The 12,373-nt window shown below is 42.6% G+C and overlaps 1 protein-coding gene across 1 annotated transcript in view; it reads right to left on the bottom strand.

Annotated features, from left to right (window-relative positions):
* Positions 1-12,373, bottom strand: part of LOC119404531 (sushi, von Willebrand factor type A, EGF and pentraxin domain-containing protein 1) — a 53,207-nt gene that overhangs the window by 27,222 nt on the left and 13,612 nt on the right. The window contains exons 9-15 of the mRNA XM_037671067.2: positions 11,450-11,692; positions 10,197-10,388; positions 5,095-5,222; positions 4,393-4,531; positions 3,515-3,724; positions 2,268-2,438; positions 653-814 (exon numbers count right to left, since the gene is read on the bottom strand). Of these exons, the coding sequence (XP_037526995.1) occupies positions 653-814; positions 2,268-2,438; positions 3,515-3,724; positions 4,393-4,531; positions 5,095-5,222; positions 10,197-10,388; positions 11,450-11,692 (1,245 nt within the window). The remainder of the gene's footprint in view (positions 1-652; positions 815-2,267; positions 2,439-3,514; positions 3,725-4,392; positions 4,532-5,094; positions 5,223-10,196; positions 10,389-11,449; positions 11,693-12,373) is intronic.

Raw genomic sequence — 12,373 nt, 5'->3', positions numbered from 1 at the left:
CATCGCGCAAAGTAGAAACATGAGGATGGGTAATCAGTTCAATTTCACTTCATTTCAGGTATCATCTGAGAATACAGTGGCGAAAGGCTATGTGTTTTTTGTAGACGAAGTACGAAGATAAGCTGAGGGATCAGAACATAATAGAACTGTGTATCTCACTTTGCATTCTGGGACATTATGTATGTGGCCCTAGCTCTCCTTCGGTTCGCTTTCAACGTTGTGATATGTGAGCCACAGTTACCGATCTGAGGTTGCCTTACATGCTTTATGAATCAGGCTGCCCAAAATGAGGCTTGCCCAAGCAACTTCCTTTCCTCTCTTCAGTTCTTGAAATTGAATCAAATCTAAGTCATCTGGTCTCAAGTCCCAAAGCCCTGCTTAAACGGCCAATTAGATGAGTAAATTATTTTAGTAAGCAACAATGGACTATTCCACGCACAATATGCCTTTTTGTAGACTCAATCTTTGCGGTCCACAAAATATTTGAAAGAGTATTACGCTCAAGAAGTGCTATGGGGGCATGTTCCATCGCCTAGCTGTCTTAGTACATAAGCCTCCATTTATTATTTATTTCAACTGCAATATTAATTGAATGTTCGGGAGGCTTGAGTCGCAGAGCGTTGTGTGTCAAGAAGCATGTATGGAGACCTACCTTCACATTCGCTTACGCTTACGGAGCCTCGGCGTTTGGACCGCGTCCCGCTTGGGCACGGCATATAGCTTGCCGTTCCGTAATCGGGCTGGTAGTGGGACTTGCGGCAACGTTTGCACGGTCTTAACCCCGTCCCCGAGAAAGTTCCCGGCCTGCACTGCTCTGCGCGGAGTGGAGAAAATCGCAACTGCAATGCCACATTCCCTGAACTGTGTTACCGATGGTGTCAGTATGCGACAAGAAAGATATAGTGGATTTAGGTGTGTTTTTTACCTAAAGAATATGCCATCATAAGTTGCTAAGATAAACATAATTTGGTCATTGAATACCATGGAATGTCTTATTGAATGAACAGCAGGGGCTGAATTTAGAAAGCTTATCATTCACTCACTGCCAGAGGCCGGCCGGTTCCACTAATGCTATGCCCAGCATTAGGGCTGTCTGCAATTTTCTCTCAGGAAAAATTCTATCGTAAGATGTGTTTGTGAATGCGGTCCCAGTTCACCGATCTCGTTTGGTAATTTTCGTGGCACGTAACGTGAGAGTCATAGTATAATGTTTAGCTATAGTATAAGAAACGGCTTCATAAATCTGAAGGCGGTATCTCCTGCCAGTGTCTCACTTTCCACTACTTTTCTGGAAGGCGAAATGAGATGTCTCTGCTGTTGGCAAACGTGACTTGTGTTTCAGTTTCAGAAGTACACTCGGCCATGCTTGTTCGGTAAAATTATCATGCCCGTTTGTCTTGAAAAGTTGAAAGACCATCTTGAGCATAGACGTGGGTGCGCGACATTCTTATAAAGCTGGGGATTCAGAGGCCGCCGAATAGTAAACTTTAGGTTTGAAGCGAATAGTGGTTTGGTCGAATAATTTCGAATTGAATTGAAATAGTATACATTACATATTATAAAAAAAAATGAGCATGTTTGTCATGACTAGGCTTGTGCGAATAGTAAATGTTAGGTTCGAAGCGAACAGTGATTTGGTCCAATAATTTCGAATCTAATCTGAATAGTATATATCATGCATTATAAAGAAAAATGAGCATACTTGTCATGACCCAACTAACCTGCACAATATTTTTTAAAACTGCAACAAGGCATGTGCAAATATCATTCTTTTTGGTTCAAAGGAAGTGGAAGAAACTTTGAATAGTAACAGGATTTGACTTTTGGTAGAATGCAAGTGATAACCTGTAAAATATGTTATGTTTTAAAATTTACTTTACTTAGAGCATAGAAACCTGTACAACAAGCTTTTAAACTCAAACACTGATGAATCGATGTAAGGGTAATATGTTCATTTAACCTTGAAGTGGGGCTTCGTGGCAGTGCGGATTTGCCCTGGAAAGGTGTGCTCACGGTATAGCACCCTTCCACTGCAGTGAAACCACATTTACAGGGTGGTTACATGCCGACTAATATACGCCCATTCATTCATTTCAAATACTTCGAAATTTCCAACAATTTAAATTCGAATCAAAGCGAATTCGAATACTGTAATATTCATTCGAATATTCGAAGTGCTCGAATATTCGCATAGGCCTAGTAATTAGCTACAATTATACCCAGATAAATGGCAATACGTGAGCCATTGCTAAACTGTCAGGACATACCTTTGCAGTCGCGTTCGCTCTTGGACTTCACAGTGGCCGTAAAAGTGCGGTTGGGGCAGTGGATGCACATTTCCTGTCCTTCGTTTGGCTGGAATGAGCCCTTAGGACAGGGTCGGCATTTAGCTTGAGTCTGGTTGTACGATTCGTAGTATGTTCCCATGGGGCATTTCACTAAAACATGAGAAATAAGGCCTTAGGCTGAAGATGAAGAGGACACGGTGTAACAAAAAAGACAACATATTTGTGGCAACTTGATCACCCACAGCCAAAGTTACCCAATTGCTAGTGCATGCCTAATGTTTGTGTAAGCACCCGTCATGTCCATGCTTCCATGCCACCGGTTATGCTTTGTTCACCTGTAATGCACGCCTTGTTATAAATAAAGAGGTCCTTCCTTCTAAAGACACCTTTTAGGATCCATGATTATGAAATGGCGCAATGAAAGGACACGCAACACTGACGACGAAGAAAACACGAAGACAAGCGTCTTTTAGGATACTGCGTGTGCAGAACCTTTAAGGATACTGCACATGTTTAGGGTTGCCAGCTGCAATGGTTCTCTAAGAATGAATTTCCATTGACATTCTAATTGCAGTTTCAGTATTTACAGTTGAACCCCTTTATAAGAGACACACACCAGAGAGCAGTTTTTGTCCCTTATATGAGGTGTCTCTTATAAGTAGGGTACGGTGTTTTCATTTTCTGATCAACCCTTATTTCGATATAGACACACTGGTGTCTCTAATGCCCAATTGTCTCTTACATCAGTGTTTCTTATAAAGTGGTTCAAATGTAGTGGCTCCAGAGCAAGCTGCACGATATTCTTGACAAATATTTTCATGACAGATCATGGAGCTACACTGTAAATTTCACAGATGCACTGCTGTATACCAGTGAGATAACTGCATTTTTACTTGCACACTCGCAAACTAACTTGAACTCGAATATTTTTATCCGTTTCATGTTTTATTACAGAAAACACTAAACAACAAAATGAAACTAAGTGAATGCTTGGGAAGATGATCAGTGACGCTATGCCAAGAAAGATCCATGCCCATGTTAATTGCCTACCATTTTCCTTACATCTTACTCCATTGTGGAATAAAGTGAAACTTTAAATGAAGATGGCACATCGGATTGTCTTTCTTAGTGGGCAGTGTATGTACCCCACACAATATTGAAGTGTTCGATTGTCTCCGTCATCAATATCGTAACCCATGAACAGCTTATACACCATTACCACTTACCACAGTATGACAGTGACGGAACACTTCCTGTAGGACAAACCAGATGGCCGTCGTCTTCCGACTCTTCGAGTACCATTGCAGTCAGGTCACCTTCTTCCAACGTCACATCCAGCTCCTTCCGAAGCACAGCCTCCTTTAATCTCTCCAGAAAGGCTTTCATCGCAGAGAGGAGGTGTTTGTCAGATGAGGAGGCTGTTTCGTTGTGCGAGCCTGTTGCGGAGATGGAAGGCTCACAATGTGAGCTAGTTCCTACATTTTATAACTATCATCAGCCCTTCGTGAATGTGCTGTAGTTGTGGTCATGTTACTTCGGAGGTGGTACATTCGCAAGAAAATGAAGTTTTCTTGCAAACTAAATAAGTTTATGTTCCTGGGAAGAGAACACTTTTAATATGTCCCATGCTTCTGTGTGCACTGCATATCCTTGTTTATTTTTTAATTTCGAAAGCCTACCCTTAGGCATAGTAATTCGTAGTGGTATCAAAAATACACATTGCGTGTCCATTTTTGGACTGCCATTCTAGGATAGGCATTTGTCATGGAAAGATGCATTCACAAATTAATTGAATTAGAGTCAGCGTAAATGATTTGTCATGGAAAGATGCATTCACAAATTGATTGAATTAGAGTCAGCGTAAATGATTTAAGAAATAGGATGTGACGTCGCACAATACGTGCCGTGTCGAGTTAAAAATAGATCGGCAGCATGCTTGCATTTGGCATCACGATGACTTGGTCTCTGCCAGGATAACAACACACTGAGGAAGACCAAATCTACCTGTCTCTACCTAGCTTCCAGGATGAGGCTTTCAGCTTTGGAGTTGCATACCTCACATAGTGAGCCTGTTGAGAGAGCTTAAACGGAAGCTGTTTATTACCTGTGACACGAAAATAGACATCAAGTTCCATCTCTTTAGAGCGTTTGACTCGGTGACCACTTGATGTAGTGCCATCTTTGGAGCAATCGACGTGTAGGTCTTCAACGGCACAGCTCACACCTTCGGCACACATGGATGCCTAAAGATACAAGATAACCAGGAAAAAGCAGAAAAATGGGAAAGAAAAAAGACTTTTTTCCTTGACGTGAAACGGCAGATGTGGGTAGCGATAAGGGATTGAGATGTAGCGATAAGGGATTATCTTACGGTTTTATGTCAATACGCTGTTGAGATACTGCATATTTTTGAAGCCTCCTGTGCAACCCAAACCTTCATATTGCCCCACATTTGCGTTTGATATAATTATTGCATTTTCACTTCTTACGCTTTTGAGTATCTTGGGTCAAATAGCCATTTTCTGGAAGGGGCAGCTTTCATCACGCCCTCCCCCTCCCCTCCTTTAACACAAACTGTTGAATACACCATTGCTACACATTGATATCAACTCAATGCAGAGAAGTGAGTCGGTGAGGATTGTTCAATCCTGCACAATTCCCACAAGCTGAGCGTATGCACTCTCCAGATATATTGATTCCACTTCTGGCATGACGTGTTGGCAAAAAACCACAGAACCACGAAATGATTAATTAAGGAGTGTATAACATAAAAAGAACCTATGCATACATCAGGACAATGTCTTACCTGTGATGCCAACTTCATCTCAATGTGATCATGCATATTCGTTCGCACTGTTTCATCGCACTCTAAACCAAATGGTGCCGAGTACAGCATCCTCGCATTTACCGCAGCTGATGCAGATGGAACAGACTCTAAAAAAGAAAAGACTTAGTCAACATCATTCTATTGGCTCACCCACGCAGTTTACCTATGATTATCCAGTACCAGCAATGTTTATTTGAACAGTTGTGTTTAAGTGCCAGGGGAACAGAGCTACAGCTTTTTCTTGGGATAAACTTGCCAACCTGTCAAGCTACTGTGACTACCCGTCTCTATTCTGAGAACATATCATTATAAAGAGTTTTAAGAATTTACATGTGCAAATATTAAACATATCTGCTAAACGAGTGAAGGTTGCCAACAGTAATTATCAGGAATAACCGATATGTCTAGAAAGCTTGGACACTCATGCTTCAAAAATTTGTCCACCTATTGCTCCTGCTAAATCTAATTTAGTGTGCGCAGTCAGTCTAACCCAGTGCCTCCTCTATTTTTTTCAATGCCAGCCAGATGTGCCCGATCCAGCCATTCACTACCCTCTCCTCTAGCTCTCTCCTGCTCTCCCCCTGTTGGCTAGCCTTCGAGTCTGCTTTGCGTTGATGGGGGAGAGCACCCTTTAGGCGCTGCCTCACGACGGAAGTGAGATGAGGTAATTTTTTGTTCATTTGTGTTCAGATCCATAGGGCAGCATCTTGCATCCCTCATGATCACTATGTTGGCTGCCACGCTGGCTCTCTAAGAGATGCAGTGTTTTGAGATGGGGTGTCTCCGTTCGTAGGCGCTATACGGGCTACCAACGCAGACGCGTCACTGCGACGCTGCTGCATGCACTGCGTTTAAGATGTGCCCCACAAGCGCTGTGAGGTGGCAGCAGCATTGCTTCGAGCCACACAGGAAGGAGCGTGAAGAAACAAATCTGACAGACGCATGATACTGAAGAGGAACAGAGCATCTATCGCATCTCCATGGGAACGCACTCAGACACATGTGTGACGCAAGCGGTCGTACCCCTTAGGTAACGTCGTACCACGACCACTCCCTGAACTAAGGCAGACCAACGGTTCCCACTGAGGAGCGAGCGTTTGCACTGGAATTGAAAAAAATAAAGGAGGCGTTGATCTAGGCTTGGTCTAACGGATAAGATTTGGCTGCATGATTAAGTTGAGACATTGGAAGCACATGACTCTTGCATCACTCTTGCAGACACAAGCAAGACCCACATGAAAATGGCATGTGAATTCCCAGCTGGAAATCGGGTTTCCAGCCTGGTTTTCAGCTGGAAACGGCTCTTCAGGCTGGAAATTTTCCATTCCCAGCTGGAAATTGTATTTCCAGCTGGTAATGAAAACCATTCCAGGCTGGAAATCGTATTTCCAGCATGGATATGGAAATAATTCCCGACTGGAAAGCCATTTCCAGCTTGAAGTTTCCAGTTCCAGTTGGGAAGTTATATTTCCAGTTGGAAATTCTTCCATCTTCAGTTGGGAAATAATTTGCTCAGCATGAAATTTTCCTGTTTGAGCGAGGAAGTGGTATAGTTGACAAAAGGAATTCCAGCTGCCCAAAGATTGATCTGCATACAAGCGATAGCAGATTAAGTGTATAATGCAGACCGTGCATTTAGACAGGACTTAGAACAGTGGTTCTCAAATGGGGGTCCGCGAGGTCATTTTTTGGGGTCTGCAAAAGCCAAGCTTGCAAAAAAAAAGAAAAAAGTTATTTGAATCCCACAACTTGCTCTCTCCGACGCCGCACCGGCCGCACTGCCGCGATGTTTGTTGGCATCTCAGTAGCTCTATTCTCGTATCGTTTCTTGGTGACTTATGACGTTAATGCTAAATAATAACCTACTCTGTATTGTAAATATGGCATACAAAAATTGTATTCCTTTTTTTTTTAAGGTTAATACCATTAAAGACAGCGGTCCAATAGACTGCATAAATTATTATGTCGCCGCAGTCAGCCACAGTTTCGAACAGCACATGGCGGCCAGTCGTGGTGACATCTGCACAGTGTGTGTGCTCGGTGTTCGATAGTCTAGGGTGTTTCCTTGATGAATATCTGTGTGACAGTTGCAAGGAATAGTTATTTTTGGTCAGGTTTATCTCTGGAAAGTGTTACTAGTGATGACCAGCATGTTCGAGCGGTTTTTATTGCTGTACTGCGTGCGATGTCTTGGATACACCAGCGCCGATCAAGGGACAGCGATTTTCTCAGCTCTGAGTGTTCCATTTGGAGGTAAGTGTCACTTATATATTTCAAGTATAAGTGAACGTTTGTCCCGAATGTTTGTGGGCTTCGTTATCACGGTGTCGCGTTACCTGGCTGTGTGTAATGTTTATATATATGCGCGAAGTACGCTACAGGCCGGTTTGTGCAATGCCGTGCAATGCTTGCGCCTACTGGTGCGCATGCGTCTATGCAACAAACGCGAGTAATTACATGTGTTCGAGTGAACTCGTTAGACGGCTATTCGGAGTAGTTTAAGGTCAATATAAATAATCGTTACTTAGCACCGCAGTGCTCATCAGATCTTGCTCACCTTTGCTTTGCACTGCATTGACTTTGTATTGTGGTACTGCTTTTGAAAGCTGTATTGATGCTGTTCATGTGATTTGGTAAAACTATACTTTTGGTAGAACTGCGTTTTATGGATCATTGTGGATTTGATGTTCGCTCACTATGTATAAATATTTTTTTTCAGGTGGTGTACGAGGGTATGAGCAAACTCATTCTTCATCTCGAGATATGTTCCAACACTTGCTAAAAGCGTTCACATAAATGCTGTCAAAATAAATGCTGTTAAATATCACCACCATGTTCTTTGACTGTGTGCAGTTCACTGGACGAACAGGTCCTGTAGGAACCATGCTAAGGCGCATGCGATAGCCGCGAGGTCAAATCTGGAAATTCTTTCATTTCCAGCTGGTAATGAAGGATTCCAACTGGAAATTTTGCCATTTCCTGCTGGAAATATTTGCTGGGAATATTTCCATTCCCAGCAGGAAATATTTCCATTCCCAGCTGGGTTATGGAACCTGGAAATTTTTCCATTTCCAGCTGGGAAAATTTCCAGCCTGGAAAGATTTCCAGGTTTCATAGCCCAGCTGGGAATGGGAATCATTTTCACCTGGGGAAACAGAGACACGAGACAAGTGCTAACACCAAACTAAAGTTTATTCTAAGAATCCACGCCTATTTGTCACTCATCAAAGATCATAAAACTACATTGTCACCCTAGAACACCTCATCCCGCTCCCCCAACGATAATGGATAACAAAGCAGTACACCATCTTAATCGGCCCCTACAACGAAAACCACACAAACATATAGTGACGCAGTTGAGAAGGCTATAAACTAGAGCTGTGCGAATAGCAAAATTTCGGGTGCGAAGCGAATTCGAATATTGAAGTGTGAGTGCAAATCGAATCGAATATTTCTCTAATATTTCTCGCATATTTCTCAAATACTTCGAAGCGAAATTGCAGAAAAAAAAGTTGGAGAGGATTCCTAAGCACATTTTTATGAGATAGCAACATGAAAGTGTTTCTTTTTGCTAGGTTGATGAAGCGCTGGTGGGGTGGTGTTTCGTAGTTGTCTTATCAAGAATGAGGCAATGTAGAGGCCGAATTGTATTTATGGATATGATTTGGTGCAACCAAGGTGTTGCCGACAACACTTTTTGCGTACTAGGCAAAAATGCCATTTCCTCAGCCTCTCCTCCTCTTTCAACTTCTTTGGAAGCCCAACTAATGTGGTGGACAAGGGTGTGCTCCCTTCAAGTCCGGAGTTCCAAATCTGCCTCGTAGACGTGGATATATAAGAACATCTGAAATTTTGGATGCTAAAAAGCTCCAGCGTGCGATTCTTCGAACTTCCTGCCCAAATTTCAGGTTCAAAAGAGCATTAATACAGCCCTCAACTCTGCCACATCTTTCATCTCCAGGTTGGAACCAGCATTGTTTTAAATTAATACATTTGCGACCGTAGCGGAGCTTGAAAGGCAGCTTTGCTGCAATATGGAGGTGTGATGAGGTGAAGCCCATTGAAAATCTAGGGACCGCTTCTAATGGGACGTTGACTGTGTCTTGGCTCAGTTCGACCATGACGAAGCTTGAAAGGCAGCTTTGCCGCAATACGAGAGTGTAATGAGGTGAAGCATACTGAAAATCTGAAGGGGTCACTTTTAATCGGACGTTGACTGTATTTGTCGTTGGGAAGTTCGAATAGTTCGAATAGTAAAATTCCAGTGCGAATCGAATAGAATAGCAAACACTATTCGAAAAATATTCGAAATTTCGAATATTCGCACACCCCTACTATAAACTAAAAGCTTGCGATTATATAACGCATGCTCAGACTCGAGCCTTTGTCACGAGGAAAGCGAAGGTGCCATGTTAGCTACAAGAAAAGCTCAATGAAGGCTGGATGATACAAATGAGACCGTTCTTTTGAATAAAAAAGGCTTCCACGATCTCTCTGGACACCTTGTTATGGTTCCGGTACAACACTGATGTGCCACTTAATAGCGGTCCACAACCACATTGCCGACAATGTGTCTGTTTTTTGCGCCACTTGCTTCAGTATGCAATTGTACAAACTCGCCCAAATTTCAGTTCTCATATTTGTGAGGTTTGTTCATATCTCAACAGAAATTTCCGTTGCCTTCTTTAAATCATGGTAATGGTCTTTCGTTTGCCGATTTATGGATTCACAAATGTCAGAATGGAAGAGAGTAAAAACTTCCTTTTTTTCTGATCGGCTGTGATATATGCCGTAAATAAGGGTGGCGGGTTGATTTTTACCTACTTCCGTTTATTAAAGGATGCGAGAATCTCGCCTCACAGGCTTTTCCTTGTTCTGCTTATATGAGAATGCTGTCACCATGCCAAAGGATTCTAACTAGTGGATCTGTATTCATTAGTAGAGCAGCATAATTCAGTACCACATTGGCAGGTGAAATGTTTCATTGATCAAACACCATGTGTAAATCACAAAAAAGTGTGAAATGTGTACGTTAGCTGATAGGAATGTATACTGATTGACTTATCAGCTGAGAAACTTACCAGAACAGTCAGGGAAAAATTGCAGTTGATAAGGAGCCCATCCATCCTCAAAAGTGCATGAAAATTCACTGGGGCTGTCAGGTTCAAGTTTATAACCATCCAGGCAAGAAATGGTGCAAGTGACACCAGAAGTGGTGCTTTGGCAATTGGCATTCCCATTGGCTGGATGAGGTCGTTGGCTACATCGATTCTCTGAAAATATAGCCGGAAGAAATTAAGGACTGGGTACCCCAAGAGCACCGACTGGTTATGATAACAGTACGAACAGTCCTCAGATCAAAGCTATCTAGGAACGCATACATTAGGAATTGAACTACACTCAAACCTCATTATACAAACAAGTTGCTCTGTTTGGCAACTACGGATAGTATCGGCTCATGGACAAGAAGTGTGCACATAAAGAGAACCTAGACCCTAGACCTCCTATGCACCACTGTCTTCCAACATGTGTCGTATGACAATTACGGGAAAATTTAGCAGTCTGCAAGCCAAACCATCTCAATGCCTTTACGAGCTGATCTTTCATTTGAAGAACTGTTGTCAAAATTGCGACACGTAGTAGCACAGTCAGCATATAATTGCGGTTAATGATTGCCACTTCTGGTAAGTATTGTTGTTCTCACATGAATTAGTAATGATTTGGGGGCATAATGTCACGACAGCGGAGCAATCACACCGGCTGGCGCATCACTGCTTGTCCCTAGGTTCCAGAAATGACGCATGTGTGAAAATTCGTCATTAGCAATTTTCAGCACTGCATACATTGCATCCGTAATGGCGTTGCATACATAGCAATGCCATGTTTCGCATAGAGTGCATAAGCAGACGTTTTTCGCACGAGCTCTCTGCGAAATGTGGCGTTCTCACGTACACAGTGCCATTACTGATGCAACGTGCACATTACTAAAACTCACTATTAAGTGGCAGTTAAAGCAACATTTTTTAAAATTGATTGAACTCACGTTGAGATGACCATAATGTATATAGCAAGTCAGGGAAGCTATACAGCCTGTACAAGTCATAAAATATTGCAATAATTCTATTCACATTGCTATGTAAAGCTTGATTTTATCTCTTTGGTTTTCTTGTATCAATGAAATTCTCATAGAATTCTGTTAGCAGAATTGTTATGCTCCTCGGCAGCTAACTACTTGTAACGTATGGCCAGAATGTGTTCGTGCCCTTTGAGAACAAATACAGTCCAGTTTCCTCGCACTATATGCATAGGCTTTTGTCAGGAAGAAAGTGGTCACCTCTCACAGTGACTTTGATGACACAAGAAGCGTTGTTTCCAGAGGTGTCAGTTGCTACGTATGTCACTATCGTCTCGCCCACAAGGAACGCCAATCCTGGGCTGTGGGATTGCCACAGCTTCACATCTTCCTCCGAGTTGTCTGAGAATTCCGGCTCCTCCCATGAGACGTGTACGGATGACTGCCCATTAGAAAACGCTACAGGTGGGTCGGAGCAGTTTTCAACAAAAGGTGGCTCCACATCTGCACACAACCAACGAACGGACGTTATTAGAACACTTTTATACAAGAAAAAGAAGTACTCCTAAAAAATCTTGTTTATGATCAGAGCACAGTACATTAACATTTAGAGCACTGGGTGTGCAATTTATGCCTATAACGTTATGATAAATTGGCAAAAAACTTAAACATAGGCATAAGGTCAGCGAAGGTTCCAGTTCGAGAGTCCTCTGCTTGGAGTAAACATTACGAGAAGAGGACTTGTTCATCTCAGAGCAACAAGAAGCACCACTTGTTGCTCTGATGAAGACAGGTCCGACTTTCCAAACGTTGTCTCCAAGCTGGGGATCTTCTTGCCTTTATACACATAAAAAAATTCATCCCACTGCATATGAGGATTGATGTCCACACGGCAAGGATCAGACTACTTTACATTGCACCACCTGGGTCTGCAAACGTAACCCGGCATTGCCGTCACAGAAAAGTTTCACATTTGAGGATTGGGAGGTGCCCTTGACCACCCCATTTCTTGAGCACGAGCTCTCTTTAATAAACTGAGGCTGCGTGGTGGCTATCTACAAAAGGGGTTGCTGAAGGGGGCTAAGTTAAAGGAATTAAAGGAACTAAGTCTACAGTAAGCCACGCTGTTACTGCCAAGAAGCATTTGAGAGCAACATAAAGGTTTCTTTCTTTGGTGATTGTTGG

This window comes from Rhipicephalus sanguineus, chromosome 9 (genome assembly GCF_013339695.2).
Source record: "Rhipicephalus sanguineus isolate Rsan-2018 chromosome 9, BIME_Rsan_1.4, whole genome shotgun sequence".
In the NCBI taxonomy this organism is placed as follows: Eukaryota; Metazoa; Arthropoda; class Arachnida; order Ixodida; family Ixodidae; genus Rhipicephalus; species Rhipicephalus sanguineus.
This window is presented reverse-complemented; position numbering and strand designations above follow the sequence as displayed.